Genomic DNA, 14180 nt, shown 5'->3' on the forward strand with positions numbered 1-14180 from the left:
GACTTCGAAGGAAAATGCTGTTGAAAGCTTGTTAATAATATTTGAAACTGTTTTGCTCTCAAACCGCGGCACCCATTTTCTCTTATTATTTATTTATTATTCGTGGCTATCGCTGTCGTAAAATATCCTTATTCCATTTCTCAAGTGTTTCAAAATAACAAGTCAGACCTTCGGAATAAATCAGCTCCATAAGACCCAACATTCAAGCATGTCCTACCACTTGGTTGAACCTCTTCCTTCCATCTCCCACACCACGCGTCCCGTCACGCACACTGCTCGTGGTGGCGCTGGCAATGTCATCTCTCTGAAAAAGACCACAGTCTCATCAAGCCAATCAACCACGAGCACAGGCCCAGCCGCTGCTCTGAATAACCGACCGCAAGTGCGTTTCACCGGCCGTACAGGCGCTGGCAATGTACACAGCTATAGTGAACGGGCCATCTTCAGTTTCGACGAAGAGCTGGAGCGCCAATTGCGACGCGAGAAAGAAGTGGCCCCAGTTTTCCACGTCGGAAGGGGAGGTGCAGGAAACACGATAATACCGGAGGGTTTTGACCTGTCGCGCAAATGCAGCAGAGGGAGCGTGAAGACCGCGTCTAGCACTGAGTCCATAGACGCGGATCCGCTCAAGAATAAAACGAGGAGGAATCTTGAAATGCGGTGGGGGAAATTCATGGGCTACTCATGACAGGGCGGGTTGGAATCGAGGTCGTTGTTTTGCTCTCGAGGCGTGTCACCAACCGAACATATGCTTGACATATAATTGCTCACCTCGAACAACAGACATCCAGCTCCATGGTCTATCCCCATCACATATCTCTTACATTCTTGTGCACATTGCCACTACCGTTTTTCAAATGACTTACGAGACCCACGATCTGCTATCCTAAAAGCGCCTTTTAATTTCCTTCTACCGCCTTCTTCCACCGGTTCCCCTCCTCGTTACATAGCCCCATATGATCCCTACTGAGATGGTATCACCGATAAAGCAATGAGACTTATTTGATAACTTGGATTTCCTAAATGTCTCCTGTCTCCAGTTTCTAAATCTCAGTTTCTCCCCCACGGGCGTTTCTCTAATTGTCAGTTCTTTTATGTTTCTAAATGTTCGAACTCTTATTTGTCTTCCATCCTTGGGACAAAGCTATCGAAAACCCTAGGGTATAGGTACAGGTACCTCCTAGGACAAAGTATCCCATATTTGTCTCGAATACACCTATGGTTCAAAAACCTGTTTACTCTTCTAAAGTCACCAAAATCCATCCTTATAAAAAATTGAATATCTCAAACAACCATAACTTCAATTTAATTCAATAACTTTTAAATGATATAGAATTGATATTTTGTATATCAGCTCTTAGCTTTTCTAACTGTCTTCAACCATCAAGATATAAATTTAATAAGTCTATCAATATAGCTCTTGTCAAGTGCATTTCATACTTCTTAAATAGTTTATTGAAAAAAAAAGTTCAATTCATCTTTTTTCTACCTTATTAACTAAACCAAGAATCATACAAAGCTCGGGGCTCAAAAGTTGCTTCATTTTGTGGCTGAAATGATTGGATGTCAATGTGTACGAAAATGCGGCTTGAATCTCGACGATTTGAAGATTTCTGGACATCTGTCTGATTGATTCAAATACTGAACAATCTCCACTTTTCCTCCTGCATTGGACCCAACTTGACCCAGATACCCCGTATTCTTACCCCTGAGTTATCTGCCTACCTACCTACCTATCTACTTCAATGAATGATATTCACTGACGATATATATATTCTATTGATGAGTTCCAACGGCGTTGATGCTCAGCATTTGCCATGGTTAGGAAATTTGATGTTCAATATCTAAAACCCGTAGGGGTAAGAATATGGGGCGAAACGCTTCTATTCAGTTCGTTTACCTTCGTTCTGGCCTTAAAATTTAAGGAATGATCGCCACGAACAAAAAAATATAGTCTTTAGTTATTCTACCGAAAGTAAAATGCCTCGTTAAGATATTCTTTGCCACGCTTCAATTTGCTTTTTTTGTTCAATCATTAGAGCAATCAACAGATCGGTTCGAGAACATGTAGAAGAATAAAAAATAAATCTATATACAGACTAGAGAATTGCTTGAGAATCTCCAGGAAGTAAAACAACAGGAAACCAGGAAGCAAAACCAAAACAAAAAGGGAATAAAATAAAATAGATAAAACCAAACGAGAAAATGGGGTAGACTGGAGCGCGAAGAGAAATTTCTTGTCTCAGAGGGAGTGGCAATATGTAGGACAGAGGGATCTGCCAGATGATGCGAGAGAGAGAGAGACAGAGTCAAAGTGGGCGGAAACGGGGAAATCGGATATCATTCGGGAGAACCTTTCTGACTGAAAGGGCAATTCGTCTCCATTTCCAAATCCGTGGTATATTTCGAGAAATGACGACAGAGGGATGAAGGGGCGGTAGATAATAGCGGCTGTATGATAACATTGAGCTGCTATAACTGAGGACGAGAGGCGAAATGGAAGAAAGAGAACAGAGAATGATCAAAGCGCTGAAATCCACAATGAGAAAGAGATGTTGGTACTGTACAGACATAATCAGCTGACAAACGACGGATACTGCAGTATGTACCTTGCTATTGGGCATCAGATGTTTCGAATCAAAATTGTGCATGGATTGTAAAAGGGTAAAAGGGGAAACGCGACATATGTTGGGGAATAGGGGTCTGCAGGGTGGGTATCAAAACGACTCGGCTAATCTAATAACTCCTGATCTGGTCCTTCTCCATTTCTGTCCACCTGCTCTCAATTCTGGGGCGCATTTTCGTGCAGTTGCTCTCTGGGACTGTCCACATGCATAGCTCGTCCAGCGAGGAATAATGAGTGGTGTCGACTTGACAGTGCAGTTCCTCATCAATTCTTCTCCTTTCTAATTGAACTTCGTGTGAATTATATCTGGATTCTCGTGCCAATCATCGATGCTGACCCACATCTGGAACAATTAAAATACACGGTGAGTGTGATTGAAACGAACCATAAGGTATACGAATTTGGAGGTTGCGTCTCAAGAGGACTCGAACGTACCTTTCTAAAAGTGCTTAGACCAGCAAGAATACTGCCTCCGATCCATGTACTGTATTTTCGTTCCGGAGGGGCAAAAATCTTGATTCTCATGTCCTTGACAGCCAATCGTTGAACCTCATGAAGCAACCTATCTCCAAAACCTCGACATAGAGTCGAGCCGCCAGAGAGTACAATATTGCCGAATAGCGCCTTGCGCAGGTCCATATCGGTCCGATTGATAGCATCTACCACGATTTGATGAACGCCAGGATATTCAAGGCCGATAATTTCAGGATCAAAAAGAATTTCAGGAGCTCGAAACCGTTCCGCTCCAACCTAGATATCCCATGCCAATCTGTCAGAAAAATGTTCCCTACGCGGGGCGGTGGGCCCGGTATTTGTGGCGCTTACCTTAAGTTTGTGTCCGTCCGGCAGAGTATATTCCTGGGTTTTAGAGTCCACCTTCGAGACATTTGTCGACCAGTCTTTTTCTTCTCTCTTCGGATCCAAGGCGACATAGCCTGTTTTCTCTTTAATCATCCTGACCACCTCCTTCTCAGCACTCGTATGGAATACGTAGCCGTTTTTCCGCAGGAGCAATTGTAAATACTCTGTAACATCACGGCCCGCAACATCAATTCTTCGTATACTACTTGGCATAGCGAAGCCCTCGTAGACGGGGACCGCATGGGAAACACCATCGCCAGAATCTAGCACAATGCCTGTTGTTCGGCCGGAAGCATAGAGTGACAGCACCGCCTGAATTGACGTGTAAAGGGCAGGTATATTAAACTGTTCAAATAGAATCTGTGCGGCCGTGTCTCGGTTTGTCCGCGGATTGAGCGGGGGCTCGGTCAATAGGACTGGATGCTCTTCGCTCAACGTCTTCAGTTCCCCTTCGTAAACCCACTGCCAAATCTTTTCCATGTCATCCCAATCTGTCACGATTCCGTGCTCGAGAGGATATCGAATTTTTAGGAGACCTCGTAGCTCTTGAGCTCTCTGTCCAATAAATACGTCGCCTTCCAGCGCGCCAGCGAGGACTCGGAGGTGTTTTGGTCGACCGACGAACGAAGGGAAATAGCATTTTGGAAGATCCTCGCCTGCGAACCCAGCTCGTATGGTCCCACTGCCATTGTCAAGCACTATAGGTGCATTATGCAGAGTCGTTTCTGCCATGATTCGTAGGAATATGTATGTGATTAGGGTTATACCTTAAAGGGGCGGTTGGTTGCGGCTCGTAGGGATGGACGTTGGGGTTGAGACACTAGCGGATGCAGGCCGCAACCGGTCGTAGAGGGATGAGTAGTAGTGCGATCGTGGAATGGTGGAAATAAGGCGTGAATTGCGCGTGGAAGGTTGAATTTCTCAAGGCGTGAGGTTTGTCTGTTTAACATCTGAGCAACTCAATTCATGGAGTTATTTTATTTTGGGGAGGTCGGAGCTTGGACCAGGTACCACCACGGCTCGATTAAACTGTCTGACAGGAACAACAACAATGCCGTACAAATACCACAGACTTAGATGAGAGTTAAAAATAAGAAATTCCCATTCCGTAAGCTTTGTAGATCTAGTTATTGGGTATATAGTTTGAAGTTTACTTTCTTTCTTTTTTTTTACCACTGCTCAACTGCCGAGTGATGTAAATACGCTTCCGTGTTCGACTCCCGTTGGTCAATGCCGGATGAACGACTGCCTCTCAGACAATAGGGGTATACTCTTAAGTCTAAAATATCTAGCCCCGCCTTAAAGGGAGCCCTATCGATTTAGATAGGGGCGCAATGTCGGCATTGACCAGATAACAATAACAATTGATTTTGGTAACACCCACTCTTAACGCCATGCAATGCCAAATGGGGAGTTATCCCTGGTTTCAATGTGCTTGTCCAATGCACGCATCCCACAATTTCTCTACCTATAACCACGGAATGATCATATCGTCAAAACGGTTGATCAGACCAAACAAGAACGATGAAAAACATGCTGTATCCCACGCTCGATCGCCAGCCTCAACAAACTATGTCAATGCATGTAATTCAAGGTTGGGTTTGCCATCAATCCACAAAACCAAGCTCGTCTTCCATCACTCCGACGAGGCCCTTGCCAGCATGCTCTTGATTGATGCTTGGAGGCCATTCATGCATGCGCTGCCGAAAAGTTTCAGATTCCACCATGGACTCTGCTAGGCTTCTAGAAATTAGATTAGACAACTCCCCGGAAATCGTAGCGCATATCGCACTCTAGCAGCGATGAGGAAGTTCATCATACCCAAGCTTGCCATGGATTACGTATCCATTGACTGCTAGCTGTTTTGCTAATTCATCTTGGTGATTGTGCAGTAATTGAGGGTTTGGGACCACAATAAGAGGTAAACCCATGCGAAGAACTTCAAGAATTGTGCCTGAACCTTCAGCCATATAGAGGAGGGAAGATGGAAGATACATCAGCCTAAATCTGGGTCTCGGTCGACAAAGAAATATACAACGTACCAGCATGGCTGACGACCAAGCCATCGACCTTGTTTGCGTCAGAATCGGCTTTAACTGCGAGCATTTCCCCCTTGAGGCCAGCCAAGTTAAAGTCGAACCCTGTGACATTCAGTCCATATTTCTCCTTAACCATAGGTTCATTCTTCTGTTTAAATTCCTGGAACAGGGCCTGTCCCATTTGGCCGTATTGAATTCGAAGATCCGTGTAGTTGTTGGCCTTGAGCGCTTCGAGGAACGGCTCCCCAAGAACCTCTAATACAAGAGCGTTGAATGGAGCTGTGGCCCCAACTGTCACAAAACATAGTTTTACCTGCTTCAAAGAGGCCATAGAGCAATGACGTTTGGAGAAACCCGATTTTCACCACACGATACCAGCTCGCATGAAATCTTCGCTGAAGAAGAAGAAGATGAAGGAATACGTTGGTTCAAGGAGTGGTTATACCTCAAGATCGGATATTTTATTTATCCGGATCAAGCCAAAACTTCCATATTTTTGGCTCATGAGCTATCTCCATTGTTCAGTCTTGCGGGAGATCTCGAGGTCTGGAATCTTGATATATGCTACGATTTTGGTCCAATGGCTTCGGTAACGACATCTATCGGCCGGGCCGCTTTGGTCTTCTGTAGACAGACCGCTCCAAAACGGAGCGCGATGCGACCCAGTGCTTTTCGACGGCAACAACAATTCGCGCCTTTCAGTCATTCCAGACATCTGAAGCAAAATGAATTCACCGAAGTTCCCGAATACTCTCCAGACCTACTTGATGAGTCGGAACGTATTCAATACGATGCAATGGCCCCGGACCAGCGAGAAACGTTCGACCGTGAGTTCACGACACTCTCCCAGACCCTGCGTGAACAAGGTCTCGGACAGACTATGAGCGAAATCCACAAAGAGGGAGCCCCGTTTATAGGCTGGACTGGCGGGAACGAGGACGTTGAAGATTATTTTAACGACGACATTCACAGGCTTCACTCTGAGCCTTACATGCAGGATGGGATGACGACTATGGCATACGATGAGTTAGAACAACACCGGGAGCTGAGAGAATACGCCCGAATTGCGGCATGGGAAATGCCCTTGCTTAGCAGTATGTTCCAACTTTCTTCCCTTCTTGGATTATACGCCATTTCTTATGTTCCATTTTCGCTCCCCAACACTGGAACATTGCTAATTTATCTTCTCCGCTAGACCATGTAAAGCCTTTTGCCTTACCAAAGGAGACCCATCTCCTCCGATTCCGATACACCACATACATGGGCGAGACACATCCCGCGGAAACCAAAGTCGTCGTCGAATTTTGTTCGAAAGATCTGGTCCCCAATTACCTCACCGAGGAGCAACGCATCACGCTATTAAAATTGGTCGGCCCCCGCTACAACCCCGAGCAAGACCTCATTCGCATGTCAGCGGAAAATCATCCTACCCGAGCCCAGAACAAGCGATATCTGGGAGATCTGGTGGAAAATTTGATCAAAGAGGCGAAGGAAGGTGATTCGTTCGCGGATGTCCCATTAGACCTCCGCCACCACAAGCCGAAGCCAAAATTCAACTTCCCGAAGGATTGGGCGATGACGGAGGAGAGGAAACAGCAGTTAGAGGAGAAGCGGCAGGAGAGGATGAGGCTGACGGAAGCTAAAAGGCCCACTGTCATTGATGGAAATGAAGTGGTACGCCGGGCGATCAACAGTATTCCCTCTCTTAACCCTGCTCTTCGGGTTGGTGCTGGAGACGAGAATGCTAGAAAAGAACCTATACCTGTACGATCTAGGAGTGTCCCTGCCCAATGGAAACCGTTTTCTGGAAGACGTTAGGGAAGTTCTTTTCTATCGTGTCGAGTTACTTTCCTTACCATGTTTCCCATTTTTTTTTTCAAAGATTTTTTATCATGTGGACGGTTCTGCAATCTGTACATTATTGGTGGTGTTGCGGCTTAGCTTTATCTTTTAACGAAATATTGTATCGTATTTTTATTTCTTGTCCTTTATTTCTAAGAGGCAAAAATGAAATATCCGTGCCTCTATTTATGCAAACATCTCTCCAATTACATTTCAGACTGAAGACACTATCCTAGGCGGTCACAAGATGAGAGAACCACCTTTCAATGATGGGGGAATGAGATGATGCTATTGAACATGAAAATAGGAAGAAACATGTTTGTGTGAATCATATAATGAAGAAACAAACGGAGTCATTAGAATATATTTATTTTCGTCTCAGTGATAAGGGGCTAGGTGTTCAGTGAGCAGGCATGCAACGTACAGATGTCAAAAGAGAAAGAACCCTATACCTTTGATTCAAAGCTATATCGAAAGAAATCCAATCCCATGTACTGAACATCAAAGTGCTCATTACATGAATCTGACTCCCAAGATACACAGAGATAGAAGTTTGAATGCTTATATTTGGAGGGAAAAAAGTGAAAAACAAGATGGAAACATCGACGGCATCAAAGAAAGAAACATGACATGTTCGATATTAAGCTTAAGGTCGTCTGAGAAATATCTGCCGCTGCGCACAAAGCGTTAGGAGCGCTGATAGAAAGGCCTCAGCCGCGACGGGGACAAGGGGCGCACACATCGTCATTGAGGCCAAGTCCAAAGGGATCATTCTCCACAATCTGCTTCAGGCGACGCTGACGCCAGTCTACTCCGTTCTGGTTGAACCCAATTGGCTTGAGAGAGCGGTGGGGGCTACCATAACGGACGCTGTCACCAAAATGGGAGGTGCAGGTGCCAGCAGCGTTTTCAAGAGGCACGTGTGTTGCGCCGCCGCCAGTAGGTCCAATTGTCCATGAAGAACGAGATGAGCGGAAGGATTGCGCGCGACCGTGTGAGGGGATTGGGGATGAGAAAGAGGAATGGGATCCCACAAGGCCGCTGGTGGCCGTGGTTGGCGTGTTGCGGAATGTATTGTCAGTAGAGAATGGGCTTTTGGACAGGGGAGGCTTCGACTTGTTAGTCATAAGTTTTTCAGGAGTCATTGGCCCCTCTGGCTCAGTTACCGCCATGGAATCGAATGGCGAGAGGATACTTGGGGTCATTTCACCATTGGTGCAACTTGTCACAGCCCAGATGGAGCTGCTTCTAGAGAGATCAGTCTGATTGTGCGGATGAACAATAGAGCTTCTATCAAGGCCATGCGAGCTTGCCACTGCGCTTGCAGTATTGGTAAAATTCATAGAAGGGGCTCCAGTCAGAAGTGTGATGTTGGATGCACAGGATCCGACAGGTTCATAGCTTGCAGATTTCCCAGCAGCATTCGTGATATTGTTGCTGTCCAGAGCTGGGATGGGATGTGCTCCCAAAACATTCTGGGCGGTTTGGGTGAGGAGGCCAATGCCCCTCCATGCTGATTTGTCATTAGCCATGGAGACTGCCCTATTGTTGTGTTCTTCTTGAAAGGAGGAACGGATAGAAATCGGCAGCATATTCCCCCCCATTTCACAAGCAAGTTGGCTTCCATTCGGAGGAAAAATTGGGCCAGAAACAGGAGCGTAGCGTGATTCCCAATTTGCAGCTTCTCCTTCAGTTAGCCCTACATTGAATCTTGGAGGAGGTAACCCGTAATTGGGGGTTGGAAATGTTGGCATCGGCCCAACCGGTCTCCATCCACGGCTAGCGTCCATGCGTGGATCCATCCCATCAGAGCCACTGATGCTTTTAACTTTATACTTCTCACGATACCAGCGGGGAATATCGCGAAGCCCCAGGCGCCCTAGGGTCTCGAGATCTCTAGGCATTTCGTGTTTGAAAAGACATCCTATAACGACTTAATACGGCTAAAATTTTACAGAAGTTGAGGGAGATCACCATACCCTGCTGCGAATAGTCACACTCCCCCCGACGAATCCAGAAAGAGCAGAACTCCTTTTTGGCAGGAGTTTTTGGGTTTTTCGCATTCTGGGTTCCAGATTCTCTGCGCTGTGATGGGGTTTCATCCTAATTTTCGCCTCTATCAGGTTAAAAGCAAGCATCAGACGACAGTGATCGGGTTTCGATATTACTCACCAACTTCGCTACTTCGCGGCTAGTGTTGGTAACAGCATTATCGCTAACCTCGTTCCTCCAGGCCATGATGTTGCGCCCCTCAGAATTGGGGCTCATAAACGCTGCATCAACACCACCTGATTGACGAAAGACTCCATGTCCCTCGATAGTAAGAGAGGATTGAGCTGTCATAGCCGGTTCCCCATTCGGGGTCCCATTAATATGATGAGTTCTAGATTCGACAGCAACGTCAACGGTATAAAATTGACCACGAGAGCCCACAGTCCCCACGTTGATCATTCCATGAGCGTCGTCGATTTGGCTCAAACACCGAGGAACGCCACGAATAGTTACGAAGGGAGGCAATTCGTCCACGGCGATAAGTGCAGTAACAACTCCATTTGGGCGGGTGATGCAGAACTCTGGTTGCATGGCTATTCGCTGTCTGTTCTGCTGAAGTAGCTGATAGATAATGGATCGAGTTCAAGGTTATGATAGGATTTGCTTGCAAGATATAAAAAGCTAGGCAGCTGAATGGAAAAGAAAGAATCAGAGCAGCAACAGTAATTTGCGGTTGAAAAGCACAAAGGAGGAGTAAAGGGGGATTTGTGTGAGATGTTAAGCGAGGTTGAAATGAGCAAAATGCTCCAGCAAAGAGAAGAAGTTGAGGGAGCCTGAGGTCTAGAGAAAGAAGATATACAACAGTATATCTGAGTGGATGTGTCAGTGGAGGTTTCAGTGTATTCAACTTTGTTGATATAAAAGAAATGAAACTGAAGATTCTAGAGCAGGAAAGACTTGTGTTGCTGCCAGTGTGAAATTCAATAACACAGAGAAATAGGTAAACAAAGTAGGGAACGATATGTCAACTGTGGCTCTAAATATAATATAGGAGAACCGTGCAAAGATGTAACTCATATAACTGTTCCTGTGCGTGCGCAAGATGTCTAGAGATTGAGGAGTCCATTATATTAGGAAAGCGAAAGGGTTAGCTATTTGCCACATATCTATGTGAGCTTAAAATGAAGAGAAAGAGAAGGAGATGGAAACAGTTAAGATGCTGTTTCTATTTCGTTGAGCAATTATCCAAAATAGACCGGAGAATAGTTTGCCATCATCTTTGTTCTCAGGAGCAGTTTGTCCTAAAGTACCCATGACATCTGTCAGTGCGACCAACCTAGCCTTAGCTCTCGGTACACTGCATTATCATGAACAATCAAAAGAACACTGTGGGAATGGAGTCCAAAGAAAATCAGGCATCAATGTAAAGAAAGGCAGATCAGTTCCCCAGCAATATTAAAAATCACAGGATAGTGGACATCGTCAGTCCCGGACAGTTTTGTGGCATTCAGATCAAACCGAGGGCCTTTTTGGTAAAAATTGATCACCAGTTGTAGTCAATCACCGAAATGGTGGGCCATAGAATTGATCTAATGTCAACGCTTTAAAAGTGCAAAAGTGCTAGGAAGCAGTAAAGACCCATTTGGCAACCTGGATCCTGGGTATAGTCGCACCCGACCGCTTGGGTAGGCAGGTTGATTACCGAGCGGCCCCTTCGGAAGAGAGGACGCGGAAGTATGGCCTCCCCATATATAGTATCTGGAAGGGCCACAAGTTAGTTTTCAGGCTGCGGTTTGGAATAGGAACCATTTAGAGCGAAAACACCAAAAAAGTTTGCATGAGCAATCAAAAAATGAATAATCGAGCAAGGGAAAATGGCATTGCAGCACCAGGAGGTTGCAAACCAACTGGGAAACTGGCTGCGCCCTATATCGCAGATTATGTCTACGTTCAAATTTGGGCAGACTTCTTTAGTATAATTGATGCGCGTGAGGGCGGGTTTTGCTAAATCAGATCTGAGATGGAGGAGGGATATCACCCGAGACCTGCCTTAGTGATGCCCACACCCTAGATAGCATGCGTTTGTGTGTTTCTCTAGCTTGGAAGGCGAATATGTCAGTGTGCAACTCAACAACAAAGGGCTTGGGTCCAGCATTTCTGACAGGAAACAAACAACCAGCAACCCATACCAGTGATTAGCCAATTGCGATTTCGGATTGAGATGAGGAGAGACATACTTCATGTGTGCTGTGTACTCATGTATCATATCTTTGTTTTGAAGGATATTCAACTACCGCGCATCATAATTGTCGGTTTAATCACATACTGGGGGCTTGGGAACGAATCTCACGGAGATGATATATGCCGCTCTGTCATGCCCTCTCCCTCACTCAATGCTGGGTTAGGATGCATTATTATTCAGTAGTCCGCTATTATTTTATCAGAAATAAATGCTTCTCATGTGGGTTTAATACTTCTGTCTGGCCAACCTTGTTAGTGCTGTTATTATGGGAACAGTGAATCCAGCACCTGGTTTAAATATGTTTTTGGCGCCACGGGCTGAAAATAGGTCGATAGGTCGATACACAGCCATTTTTATGGATCTCGTAGTTTGTAGCCAAATAAAATAAGTAAATATATAAATATATAAATATAAATATATTTTTGAGGAATTACAACGTAAAATGGCCTCAATAGCATGTTACCATGGCACCTCTTAAAGTGTTTCAAGGCCTTTCCTCAGAAAATCAGTCATTTCATTGAGTTCACTATTTGACAGAGCGTCCGTTATATCAATGAGGCGCAGATGCCACAAATTGTCATGCTCGTTATTATCGCCCTTCTTCACTTCTATACCTGGTCGATTCGAGTCCTTTTGTGCCAATTCGACAATCTTCTCAATACACTTTTCAAGAATCTCAAATGTACACATAGGTTTTCGGCTGCAATTAGCAAATTCTCAACAAAAAGTGACTTTTGCGTTACGGACGATGCATGAAGGAGAGAGGAAGAAGAGACAGAATTTTTGTGAAGAGGCAAATGACGCTGTATAAACTCATTGTACTCCTAACGATGGAACGCGAGAGTATCTGAAGAGTCCTCCCACAGTGTATCTGGCTCGATGTCCTGCTCGATGTCTGCATTCCTCGCACACATGGCTAGATCCCAATCTCAGGTAAGCCAGGAGGAGTATTTTTCATTCATCCGATGAAACGGGGAACAGTGGCCACACTGCCCCAGTCAATCAGGCCTTGCAAACTTCCATCCCTGGATACGAGGACATTCTGAATATCAAGATCTGGATGCGTAAGCACAAACTTCAGGTCTTGTGGCCGGAGCCCAGGATAAAAGCATGCGCAGGAGATTTTTCCACACCCTTATGGAGGGGTTGCTTGCGCTCTTTTGCTCGGTCGATTGCGAGAAGATAGCATGGAGCTGCGTCTTGAAATGGTCCTGCTTCAAAATAGAGCGCTGATTCGTCCTCTTCGTCATTTCCTAGTCGCTCAAGCACGGATTGATGGTCAACAAACCTCATAGTACTAGGTTTATTCAAATTCCCATCTCGATCAAATGGAAGGGCACCACCAGTAGAAAGTGAGAACCGGCTCAGTTCGATCATTGCATGAGCAATATCCTGTGAAATCCTTGTGCGGTGCACCATCATCTCTCCCTTGGAAATATTTTGTCAAACCAACAATCGTACAAAGAACCTCCCTGACCAAAGCTCACCAAGATGCAAGGACAACCAAGCTCGTTATCTAGCGTCGCGTCAAATGCCAATACATCTGGAAGTGGAACTGAAGCTTCACATAGGATGAGTCGCATGGGTAAAGCTTCAGACCGAAGGGCGGATGCGGCTGATGCGTTTGAACTGCTCTAGAGTTCTACATGCAAACACTTTTAGGATCCATCGTAACCCATCTCCGAATTTGATCGGAAATAATATATGGTAAGAACCGAAAAGCAGCGATTCAATGGCTATAGGCTCGATGGGCACTTCTGGTTTTTCTAGGAAATCTGCCGACGCTTTACGCACCGAAGCACAATAAGCTGGGAGATGTTCCAGTTTCAACTTAGATAGAACACCAGATAAAAATGGTGGCTTCATCATCGGAATCTGATACCTCCCGGTCGCCTTGGATGACCCGTTGCTGATATTCTTCCAGAGCTCTGACGTCCATGACGCAAGCAAAGTATCGAGCAGTTTCAGAGTGTTAACGATGCTGAAGCTTAGGCTTTGCGATAGGAAGGCAAGAAAAAGGTGAAGAAAGTGAGATGGTATTGATGAGGGAGGGGGCAATTCTGAATCATAGCACAACTTAACTCTTAACCGCCACACGAGGAGCAAAGAAAGTAGTCCTATATTAATCGACATGAAAATAGGGGCGGCTGCTATTTGAGTGAAACATATTCCAGCTATGAGACTTTTTATTGGCTCTACCTTTTTTCCATGAATTCGGAGTATCTATGAGGAGAATAGACGATAATAAAGCCATGGTAAATTGGGGTTCTGACAAACCATATCAAGAGGAGCCTATGGATGAGAGAGATTCGACAACGCATTTGATTGTTTCAGAGCGGACTAATGAATCAATGGGAAGTTGAGAGATTGACGTAACTATTGCACTAAGATGAAATGACTGAGTTGAGAAAGACATATTACTAGGATATGATGATAAACATATGATATACATATATTTGAATGATAATGGTGATATTCATTGAAGATTCTGTGAAGATGCAGATATTTTGAATATTTTGGTGTTTTGCTACTTTTTTTTTGCCGCGCCATTTTCACCTCATCTAATCTGCAGTGGTAA

The 14180-nt window shown here is 45.1% G+C and overlaps 8 protein-coding genes across 8 annotated transcripts; 2 read left to right on the top strand and 6 right to left on the bottom strand.

Annotated features, from left to right (window-relative positions):
* Window positions 1–16: 16 nt before the first annotated feature.
* Window positions 17–1476, top strand: HCBG_04213 (uncharacterized protein; the record flags this gene model as incomplete). Its single annotated transcript, XM_045431262.1, has 1 exon — window positions 17–1476. The coding sequence occupies one exon, from the start codon at window positions 209–211 to the stop codon at window positions 686–688; it is 480 nt and encodes a 159-aa protein (XP_045287815.1).
* A 510-nt stretch (window positions 1477–1986) lies between these two features.
* On the bottom strand, window positions 1987–4219 carry HCBG_04214 (centractin; the record flags this gene model as incomplete). The annotated part of the gene is made up of 3 exons (XM_045431263.1): window positions 1987–2969; window positions 3062–3376; window positions 3452–4219. 3 exons carry the CDS (start codon window positions 4217–4219, stop codon window positions 2907–2909), a joined length of 1146 nt encoding a protein of 381 aa, XP_045287816.1.
* Window positions 4220–5094: 875 nt separating this feature from the next.
* HCBG_04215 (UDP-N-acetylglucosamine transferase subunit alg13) lies at window positions 5095–5857 on the bottom strand (the record flags this gene model as incomplete). Its single annotated transcript, XM_045431264.1, has 3 exons — window positions 5095–5230; window positions 5309–5447; window positions 5530–5857. 3 exons carry the CDS (start codon window positions 5855–5857, stop codon window positions 5095–5097), a joined length of 603 nt encoding a protein of 200 aa, XP_045287817.1.
* A 207-nt stretch (window positions 5858–6064) lies between these two features.
* Window positions 6065–7752, top strand: HCBG_04216 (mitochondrial 37S ribosomal protein RSM24; the record flags this gene model as incomplete). The annotated part of the gene is made up of 2 exons (XM_045431265.1): window positions 6065–6620; window positions 6722–7752. The coding sequence occupies 2 exons, from the start codon at window positions 6107–6109 to the stop codon at window positions 7342–7344; spliced, it is 1137 nt and encodes a 378-aa protein (XP_045287818.1).
* A 326-nt stretch (window positions 7753–8078) lies between these two features.
* Window positions 8079–9951, bottom strand: HCBG_04217 (C-x8-C-x5-C-x3-H zinc finger protein; the record flags this gene model as incomplete). Its single annotated transcript, XM_045431266.1, has 3 exons — window positions 8079–9292; window positions 9348–9471; window positions 9541–9951. The coding sequence occupies 3 exons, from the start codon at window positions 9949–9951 to the stop codon at window positions 8079–8081; spliced, it is 1749 nt and encodes a 582-aa protein (XP_045287819.1).
* Window positions 9952–10532: 581 nt separating this feature from the next.
* On the bottom strand, window positions 10533–11763 carry HCBG_04218 (uncharacterized protein; the record flags this gene model as incomplete). The annotated part of the gene is made up of 3 exons (XM_045431267.1): window positions 10533–11304; window positions 11410–11458; window positions 11598–11763. The coding sequence occupies 2 exons, from the start codon at window positions 11436–11438 to the stop codon at window positions 11142–11144; spliced, it is 192 nt and encodes a 63-aa protein (XP_045287820.1).
* Window positions 11764–12076: 313 nt separating this feature from the next.
* On the bottom strand, window positions 12077–12292 carry HCBG_04219 (uncharacterized protein; the record flags this gene model as incomplete). The annotated part of the gene is made up of 1 exon (XM_045431268.1): window positions 12077–12292. The coding sequence occupies one exon, from the start codon at window positions 12290–12292 to the stop codon at window positions 12077–12079; it is 216 nt and encodes a 71-aa protein (XP_045287821.1).
* A 387-nt stretch (window positions 12293–12679) lies between these two features.
* Window positions 12680–13021, bottom strand: HCBG_04220 (uncharacterized protein; the record flags this gene model as incomplete). Its single annotated transcript, XM_045431269.1, has 1 exon — window positions 12680–13021. One exon carries the CDS (start codon window positions 13019–13021, stop codon window positions 12680–12682), a length of 342 nt encoding a protein of 113 aa, XP_045287822.1.
* Window positions 13022–14180: the final 1159 nt, after the last annotated feature.

This window comes from Histoplasma capsulatum (assembly GCF_000150115.1).
Source record: "Histoplasma capsulatum G186AR genomic scaffold supercont2.5, whole genome shotgun sequence".
Taxonomy (NCBI): Eukaryota; Fungi; Ascomycota; class Eurotiomycetes; order Onygenales; family Ajellomycetaceae; genus Histoplasma; species Histoplasma capsulatum.